Raw genomic sequence first — 9,982 nt, forward strand, 5'->3', positions numbered from 1 at the left:
GGTATTGATCTTCTCGCCTAAGTCTCGGCAAAATAACGACTAAGCATATTTTCCTGAACTGTTGAATCATCACTTTCAGGTCTGGGAATCTGAAAATGTCCTGGAATAAAATTCAGGAGCGGGATTTTAAGCTTGATGAAGCTTGATGCACTTGATGCACATATTTAATTTTATTCAGGACATAACCTATGGTTAAATCATTATACTGTATTTACCTTGCATTAATTCTGTGTAGCGTATGCATAGTGCTGAATCTGTGTAGATTTTGTGCAACAGTTTCCCCTATAAAAAAGAAATGCATGTGATTATTGCCAAAGCTCACTGTAAGTCACAGTATTAGACACTTCTGCAGACATTCATTTTTTACAAACCAATTTTTTAATTGGGCAAACACCAAGCAATACTTGTAACAGGGTTTATAAGTGACGGGAGCACACAAGAAGACAAGCTGCAACACTTTGAAGAATGTGACACAAATATCTGAGTTTTTATGCAGCCATTATCGACAGCGTCTTTAACAATGCTTTTATTGATTTACAACATGCGTCTGTATTTGGGTTTGTGCAAGAAGAAAAGTGTGCGTCCGGCTGAGGGGCCCTGCCAAAGTGCCATTCACGCTTCTTTTTAAATGGAAAGAAATTCGACTGGATAAAAATGAATGTGAATGCTTTTTGATTTGATGGTGATTTGAAAGTTTCCTCCGCCTTAGACAGAAATAAACAAGTCCCCCTTTCAAATACCTCTTCAACTTAAACTGCCTTTTTGTTTAGCTGTGTTTTTTTTTTCCCTCTCTGAGCTGATATTCTTTTGTCAGAAACGAAACATGAAAGAAAATGTTTTGTGCTTCACGCAGAAATGAGAGAACTCACAAGAGTTAAGTGAAAATGAGTTCAAAAGCAGGTGTCATCATTTCCTCAGAAACAGTTCCTGCCTATGACGAGGTGCCATCAGAGATGCCTCTGTGATCGCTGATGTGTGTTTTCCAAAAAGTGATGTTAATTAAAGCGATATGTGAAACATCCTAAACGTCAGAAGATATAGGTGTTAGGCAGGAATGTTACCAACTGCAACATCGTTGTTAAAAAAAGAGATGAGCTCATGCATCTTCATTGGTTGCCATGTTGGAAAGTTTGAACCTTTCCTCCTCCTCCTCCTCTTCCTTCTGCTTCTCTTGCACTTCTCCTTCTAAATGGTGTCCAATCATTAGCTGGTACATCAGCACACCCACCACTGCGCCCAAGAAGGGGGCACAGATGGGCACGAAGAACCAGTAGGTGTTTGCACTATAAGAGAAGAATTGAAGAAAAAAAACAAAAACAAGGTGCAAGATGTTGTTTCAGAATCTCTATTCAATGTATTTTACTGACTGACTACAGACTTGAATAAAGTATTTGTGTGCGTGTCAGAAGTGGCAAAGATGCCGTGTTGTAGGTCTGACAGCATGTGAGTCATGTCAGTAATGCAGGTGACATACTAATATGTAAATCATGATATGGTTTAACGTGTTTAAAGAAACATTTCAAGGCTAATCAGCCTTTAAAAACTGTTAAATAATGTCTTCTGCGGCTCTGGAGGGAGCTGTGTTTGTGAAGGACAAAAATATATCTAAATGTGTAATTCTATTTTGTAATACAGTAATATTTGCTTTGGGTTTTATTTAAAAATTTCAAACCATTAATTTCTTATGTGGTGTTTGGTGGGAATTGTGAGAAAACAGATTTTTGTGGCATAAAGAAAAGTTCTGGTTATTTTCATCGACGTGTCTCAGCCCATCAAACGCAGCCACGGTGGCTTGCTGTTAGCCAGCTCCTCCTCTGCTCCACCCAGACTCCCTCCACTTTGAGCACATTTGAATTATTGGCTCTGGTAACTGACAGGTGAAGGGTTGTAAATGCTAAAAATCATCACATCCAAGCTTTATTACATCCCTTAACAGACTAAAATATTGCTTTACTCACGTGAAAACCTCTCCACCCCAGCCTGCAAGAGCCGTGAAGATGCGCGGTCCCAGGTCCCTGGCTGGGTTGACAGCATACCCAGAGTTGAAGCCCATTGACAGGCCGATGACCAACACCAAAAAGCCGACAGTGAAGGCCTCCAGACCTCGAGGGACTGGGTTGTTGTGTGGATCAACTATGGCCAGGATGCACACGATCAATGCAGCTGTTCCAATAATCTGAGACAGAGAGCAGGTGCAGTGAATCGATTCATACTTTAAATAGTTCGATATGATCCTTAATTTCTTTCATCAGAGACAAAATAGTTCTGCTGTTGCATGAGCAATCAAAAGATGTTAAATACTCACACACACCTCAATATTGCACATTTATTTGTCTTGTGATTCCTGTGTGGTTTAATCACCTTTTCTTTTTTTCTTTTTTTTTAATTTGTGATATTCAGAGTGGAATTATTCTAAAACAGTTGACAGACTCTGAGACTGAGAAAGACTGAGAAACATCTTAGACAACTTAGAACTTCATATAACTTCCACTGTCCACTGAAGTATCCCGGCATCAGTGGACAGCGGAGGCAGCTCAAGGAGAGCCCGGCTGAACAGTCAGCTTTCACAGCATATGGATGGATATGTTATAGATTACTGCACATGCTGCGACATGTCAAGGATCTATACGAGTGCTGCAGCAGCTAGTAGCCAGCAGGGGCAGCACTGCTAAATAATGTAACAGAGCTGCAAGAAGAGAGAGACCGCATGGCCGACACCAGCACAGAGGAAGTCCCATTTCAGTGACAACAGGGGTCTTGGAAATTTTCCTCAAAGATAAAGTGAAAAACAAAACCAGTCAGGAGAAGAGAAGCTGTTTAGTAAGTGAGTGTGTGGCAGAAATGTAATGTTATAACATTTTCCGATGATCGTTAAGCACGGTTAATGTATACCTGCTAACGGTTGTTGCCAGAGCACAATTTGAAGTTTGACATCCTGTTGAAAACTGAAACTATTCTAATATTCTTTTGTAAGTTTGGTTAGTGTGTTCTTTATTTGATGTAAATTAGTATTAAGATGAAACTGTGTACAGAAATGAACACGCTCTGGCCTGGGCAACATGCTTTCTCTACCCATACACAGTTGGTATGTTGACTTCACGGTGCGTTCCTCAGCTTCTGTTCCACTTGCCGCCGGTCCAGATTTCCCTCAGGTGTAGCGCCGGTAACAAATACAGGCAAATTGCACAGGCAAAAGGCCCCTCACAGTACATGCTGACAATGTGGAATATCAACACCCTGGCTTTTGCTTCTGTCTGCTCAAACCACCTATCAAACAACTCCCTGCCTCGTGGGCTCTGAAATAAAAATGTCACTCATGCCTGTCTTAGAAACGTAAGTTCTCTCTGAGATACATATGTGTCGCCAGCAGCAGCTGCAGCAGCAGGATTATGCGCGTTATCTTCCGACACACCATTGAACTTCCTTTTTGTTCCCACTCACGACGCTGCTCCATGGGATTGAGAGTTTAGGCGATGAGATCATTTGAATAGTGGCACTGACCTGCTCATTACACTTAACGGCTGCTTTTAACAGGTTAAAGAGGATGAGAGGAGCTGAAGTGATGTGATTGGCTATTAGACCATTACTGAATTGCCAGATTTTCCACAGAGTACTTCTGACTGATAAGACCTTTGGTCTCCAGGAGTGAAGCAATGCAAAGTCCTCCACACTGATGTCTGAGTGCACTTTGTCTTCAGAGGACGTGACTAAGCTCTTCATTCATCCACCGCTTGAAAACTAAACTTTTACTTGAGTCAGTGCTGCAGTCAGTTCAGCTCAACCTGACGTGCACCATTGTGACCTCAAGTATCAATTCAAGTCTATGATTGCTTTTTTTGTTTAAAGCTCAGGTTTAGATGTCTAAAGAAATCAGAAAGCTTTAGATGTGTAGAGAAAAATTTTCACTTCTTAGAGGTGAAATACTTAAAAAAGAAAATCAAGTCATTGTTACCTGATCAAAGACTCCATTAAGCAGGGTGAGGTGTTTGGAAGGATATGTGGCAAAAATTCCAGCTGTGGCATTCTTCCCCACCACAATCAACTCCCCCTTGCCAAAGTCCCATAATGCATCTGGTGAAACATTGTGCAAATCATCAAAAAATATTCTTAACTTTTTTTTTTAAGTATATTTTTTTGGGCTTTTATGCCTTTAATGGACAGCACAGTGGAGAGTGACAGGAAACAGGGAGGCAGAGAGAGGGGGAATGACATGCAGCGAAAGGCCGTCCGATGCGGGATTCGAACCGGGGCCAACTGCAGCGAGGACTGTAGCCTCTACACATGGGGCGCCTGCTTAAACCACTGCGCTACACGACGCCCCATAAATATTCTTAACTTTTAATAAAGTTTATTTTTGACAGCTACTGCAAACAGTAATAAACTAGGTGTTTCCGTTTCTTCTTCTTCCTCTCTGCTCGGTCACATAGTTGCTGTCAGCACTGAATGGGAGCCAAGGATGCACAAACATATAGAGAGGTATGGCTATACAGGCATGCAGGCAGCTCCTGCATACAGAGGTCAAAACAACATGTACAAACTGTGATACTTAGCTTGTCACACAAATAACACAGCTGCACAGTACTGCACACATGACACAATACGAACAGGAATCCATGAATTCATGTATGAACCCAATGCCCCAAAGAGAGCCAAAGATATGCTTCACTATGAGTCCCGACTTTCTTCAGTCGTCATGTGATTCACAGTGTATTTTTCCCTCTTTCTAAAAAAGCAAATGGGACCTGGAGTCTTATATAAGCTCAATGGGCTTCCACTGTTGTTTTTCAGAATAAAATCTGAACAACTTGATAAAGGTATAACCACAGTCGATTTGAAGCCATGCTAGCTGCATGGCGGTAAGGATGGCTCTGTAGGTCGGTCTCCCTCTTTGAGACTGAAGTATCTCAACAACTGTTGGATGGAAGGACATAAAATTTTGTAGAAACATTCATGGTTCCCAGATGATGCATCCTAATGACTTTGACGATCTTTTGTTTTTCCTCTAGCGCCACCATGAGGTTGACATTTTGTTGTTCTGATTGAAATGTCCTCGGACTCACAGGGTGCCATGAAACTTGGTACAGACATTCATGGAAAGATGTCAATCCCTGTAACACGCTGAACTAAAATGTTTAACACAATACACAGTGTATCTGTTCAAATGTTAGCATTGTAATTGTGAGCGTGTTAGCATCCTGTTATTAGCATTTAGCTACAGTGAGCACTGCTGTAATATATCTACATATAAAATTAAAAAGATTTGAACAATTTCATATATTGACATACGTCTAGCCCGTACAAATATGTATGTTTATGTATGTGTGCTCACATTGTAGACATATGTTACATAAATATATATCCCAAACCCTTCCTTAAAGCCTGTGAGTAAATGTTGATATTATATAGTGTATAAAAATTCATCACATAGGTATTTATTTTACCATATATACATACATTATGTGTATTTCATACATGTCATAAACTTATATCTTCAAATATCCAGAGGATGTATGTCTGTGATATGCATCTCACGGAGCTGTTATCATGGCTGTAGACTCTCAGTCTTGTTCCTCTGCTCTTCCTAAAAAGCAGAGACTTGTGGTGTTTTTTTTAAGTTTAAGTTTAAGCTTTTTTTTTTGTTGCTCCTTTGTTCCCTGATGTGTTTGCTCAGAGCAAACAACCATTTGGCTTTGTTCAATCTGTCAAGCAGGAAGTTACAACATGAAGTAAATCTTTAAATGTCACCATCAAGCTACTGTATTCTTGAAAGTTCAGTTCTGTATTCTGGCTCCCCGGGGGTCCATCCAGCTTTTGTCCCATCCCACGACCCCGCATAAAACTACTGAGTGCGCTGACACCTGTCAACAATTTTGATTTGTTTAAGGACAAGAGGCGGACAGCTGGTTAAAGACTAACACTCCCTCTTCAGTTTCACGTACCGGAATACATGCCAAATACGATCGCTGCACCCAGGAAGGCCCCGAGCGTCTGGAAGAGGAAGAACAACGGGAACTTCCTCCAGGGCTCTCTCCCCAGTAAGCACAGTGTGAAGGTGACCGCCGGGTTCAGATGACCACCTGAAGATGAGAAAAAATATAGAAACCATGGTACTTTTTTTTGTACATGTATCAGATCCTTTCTTATTCACAGTGAGAAACCAAACAGATGGAGGCTGTTTTATCTCCACTGCGTACAGTAGGGCCCCCTTTTTCTCAGGTAGACAGAGTTCTGAGCGTACCATATAGGCTATTCAGTAATTGCGGCCTCGGTAAAGTCCTATAAGGATGGAGTGTCTCTGTGACACAAATTAAATTGGAAAGATGAAAAGATTCAGAAAAGTATTCTTTTTTTTCTAACCTTGAAGGGGGAAGGAGCTGCTCTGATGGCACACTCATGTGGGTGTCGCACTTGCATTCATATCTTAATCGTGTCAGGATAGGAGCTATCTAATTATAAGAGCTTATTTTCTCAGCTGCAATGTGTATTAGAGGGGGGACAGCCTCATTATAAAGAAGTGAGCAGGAGCAAACTACAGAACCCTTTGTAGTGTTGCTGCTTTTGACAGAAGATACCGGCATTGAGGATTGACTCGCTCACTTTCCTTTCAATTACAGACCACGTCGTTTTCAAGTTAAGGGGTGAGTGTCCCCTCCTTCTGTGGCTGTGAGTGTGTGTGTGTGCGTCTCCTTTCAACTTTGCATTCTTTTGGCCATCGCTTCCTCTTCTGCATCCCTGCTGCCTCGAGCTGTCATTCGTTATGGCTAACACAGCGGCGGTGGTAAATACTGCACTTCAGATAACTGCCAGTTTACCTTTAGTTCAAGCTATCAGTCATAATGACACCTCGTTTTGCCTTTGAAAGCTGATGTCAAAATGCTGAGTCTTTCGGAAACACTAAGTGGCAGTGATGCAAATGACTGTGGTTATCTTGATTAAAATAAGAGTTTCCTTTCTTTTCCAAAGTTAACTGATATGTTTTGTTGACAAAAACTTTACAGCCTGGTACAAAGAAACCCCAGTTTTGGTCTCTACAGCTAATTTCATTCTCCATGACAATTGTACGGGGGTGAATTTAAACTTACCCGTTTAAATTTTATTAAGGCTTAAAATTAAAATTATGCATAGTTGAGGGTGTGGCTGCTTTGAACGACAGGCGGGTGAGCGTATGCTTGCCACAAACTGTCATGCACCAAAGTTTTGGCTTCACACAGCTGGATTAGCCGGTAGTTAGGCAGAGTCAGGCACTGCCAAGGTGGCGACGGTAGAGCAGCTCACTCTGAGCATCAAACCCGCTTGTAAGAAACTTATGGGTGACGCCACAAAGGCTACGTCCATCCTTTATTTACACTCTATGGATTTGGGATAGTGCTGTGTAAAATGCACAGTGACATTTTCATGTTTATATGCAATTCTCATAAAATTAGTAAAAAAAACAAAAAAAAACAACAACATTCAGCTTGTTTTATTAGCTGTTAAAGAGAAGAAAAGATTTTTTTTTTTAAAGAAAACTGATATACAGTAATACATCCTCACCTGAGACCTGTCCACTCACAAGGATGCCCAATGTTGCAGCAAATCCAAAAGCAAAGTTAACAGAGAGGAATGTGCCATGGGATCCTCGGCTTAGCACCAGCTGTGCCACTGCACCACAACCAAACATCTGGATAGAAGAGAGAAATCAATTCAGACAAACAATCTGGAGTCATTTAATGACCACATATACCTTTTTTACATCTGCCTTTTGAACACAGACTTGACAATATGTTGTCAACTGAAGAAACAACCTGGAGATGAAGTTATTTTTGTAGACAGACAGTGGTAGAAAAACTTCAAAGAGAATAATAAAGCCCTGCAGTGGCCTGACCTGGAGTCAGGTGTCCAGCTGAGTCTTGCTTTTTGTCTTATCCAGGGTGTGTCTCTGTGACCTCAGAGGTCATGCGTATGTTATGGGTGGGCTTTGTGTGGGACTATTGATGCAGACAGCAATCTGACTCCACCCGCGGAGCCCTCCTCCACAGCAGGCCGGCTCTGACCGCCGAAGGGGCCCGGCCGCCAGCGGAGCAAAAGGTATTGCGGAATTAACAGATCAGTCACACCCGGGGAGCTGCACAACAAATGGCCTGGCGCTTCACCGTCGGCGACCTCTCCTGATATTTTTGTTGCCCGTGGGTCACCATGAGAAACAGAGGGATTCCAAGTTGTTTTGCACTGGCTAAAAATATTTTGAGAGAATCTTGTGGCTTCCTCATGTGTGGACACAGGTTTCAGTGGGGACTACAGACGTTGTATGAAGTCTATCATTAGAATATGGATATAAAACAATAGGGCTCTCTGTGTGTAATTTAGGAGAAAATGAATGCAGGGGATAATTGATGGAGGAGGCTTCAGCTTTAAAGCTCTTACGGATAAAGTTAAAATTATTCACCGTTTCATCTATGAGAGCAGAAATTTAATGTGAGGGGAGCAGCAGTTAAAGTTTCTTTACCTTTTAGCATAATGTAAAAGCAGCCTTTGAACATCAAATCAGTCTTAAAGAGGAGACCCAGAGAACCTTACAAAAAACCCAAATTATTCCCTACTTTGTCATCAGACGACTAAAACTTCTGCTAGACACGATAACATCCTCACCTCTTCCTCTACACAAACATGTTAGACAAGGAGGATGCAGAATCCCTGGAGGCATTTTCAAAAGATCTTTTACTCTTTACTCATGTTGAACAGAAAAGACTTTAGAATATGTTCTTGGTGGGGAAAATTACCTCTTGCATCTCGTTAGCCGTTTATCATGATGTGCCGATAAATTGTAGACAATAATTATATTGCTCACCATCTATCATCTTTAATTGATGGATAAATTAATTTATCTCAGGCACATTCAGCAGTGCTACTTCAATTTCCTTTTGATCATATCTCTATATGCTTCATATTGTATGTATGTTCTACGTGAATTAGATAACTTTCATTGATAGGCTACCAAGAACAAGCCAATCACAGCTCTCGGTGTAGATTCAAGTCTAGATTATACAGGTTTCTAAAAGCCACTTTTCATTAATATTTCACATGACTAGTTAATATTTAATTTCCTCCATTAACTAAATAATCCACTAGCACAGCATACATTCCAATTATTTAACAGTAGCAGAGGATAATCTGAATAATCAGAAGGTAATCCTCTGCATTAAATTCTAACTACTTTATTCTGAGCATAATAAACATTCAGTAATTTGGCCTTTTCTCTGTTTTACACCAACAACCTGATCCTCTCAGCATCCTGCAAGATGAATGCAAACATACTCTGTACTCACCACCAGAATGAGGGTTCCCAGGCATTCAGCCAGGGCCTGGCAGAGGAGCACATGTCGGATCTGAAAGATCCCTGCCAGCTTCTCCAAAATGTCTTTTTGTTTCCCCATGATGCTGTTATAATAAGATTATCTTGAGGTAGGCTCTGTGGTCTAATAACGAATGTGTGTCAGGGGGCTGTGCATCAGCTTTTAGGGGTCTCCTGAGGATCCCTCCCTTAGTGAGAAAAAAAAGATCTCCTTCAGACCGCCTGCCCCATCTCTGCCTCAGAGTTTTTGTGGCTTCTGAACTTCTGATTTGACTTACTTTCAGCATTTATCTCTCCACACTACTGCCAAATATGAAAATAAAGCTATGAAGTTGCACATTTGCTCCAGAACAGTGGTTCCCAACCTCTGTTGGCGGCACACATCCAACTTCATAACATTATGGAGGCCAGATAATACCTCCTCAGAGCCTTTTCATTATAAAGATACAGATTGAACATTCAGGACTGAACTGAAAGCAGAGGAGGCTCAATTTTTCTTTTTTGTTTGATGAGGGGGGAGTCACCATCTGTCTCTTGACTCTTTCAGAGATCATTTCACTGTAAAACATTTAAAATTATTCATTTCATTTCTTCAATTTTCATTTTTTTTTTTAAATATAATTAGATCTTTTCACTGAAATTATACTGTTT

At 41.0% G+C, this 9,982-nt stretch overlaps 1 protein-coding gene across 1 annotated transcript; it reads right to left on the bottom strand.

Moving 5' to 3' along the window:
* Positions 1–551: 551 nt before the first annotated feature.
* LOC130186554 (aquaporin-3-like) lies at positions 552–9,413 on the bottom strand. Its single transcript, XM_056403744.1, has 6 exons — positions 9,306–9,413; positions 7,534–7,660; positions 5,940–6,077; positions 3,953–4,071; positions 1,959–2,176; positions 552–1,283 (listed from the first exon to the last, which is right to left on the bottom strand). The coding sequence occupies exons 1-6, from the start codon at positions 9,411–9,413 to the stop codon at positions 1,097–1,099; spliced, it is 897 nt and encodes a 298-aa protein (XP_056259719.1). The 3' UTR covers positions 552–1,096.
* Between the last annotated feature and the right edge of the window lie 569 nt (positions 9,414–9,982).

The sequence above is a fragment of the Seriola aureovittata genome, chromosome 18 (genome assembly GCF_021018895.1).
Source record: "Seriola aureovittata isolate HTS-2021-v1 ecotype China chromosome 18, ASM2101889v1, whole genome shotgun sequence".
Classification (NCBI taxonomy): Eukaryota; Metazoa; Chordata; class Actinopteri; order Carangiformes; family Carangidae; genus Seriola; species Seriola aureovittata.

What these genes read in the sequence shown, in the direction of transcription:
- LOC130186554 (XM_056403744.1), bottom strand. Translation starts at nt 9,413, where the DNA reads ATGGGGAAACAAAAAGACATTTTGGAGAAGCTGGCAGGGATCTTTCAG. An exon ending in TGGGAACCCTCATTCTGGTG is followed by an intron (nt 7,661 to 9,305) that starts GTGAGTACAGAG and finishes TCTTCTATCCAG; the next exon opens with ATGTTTGGTTGTGGTGCAGT. An exon ending in CGTATTTGGCATGTATTCCG is followed by an intron (nt 4,072 to 5,939) that starts GTACGTGAAACT and finishes ATGTTTCACCAG; the next exon opens with ATGCATTATGGGACTTTGGC.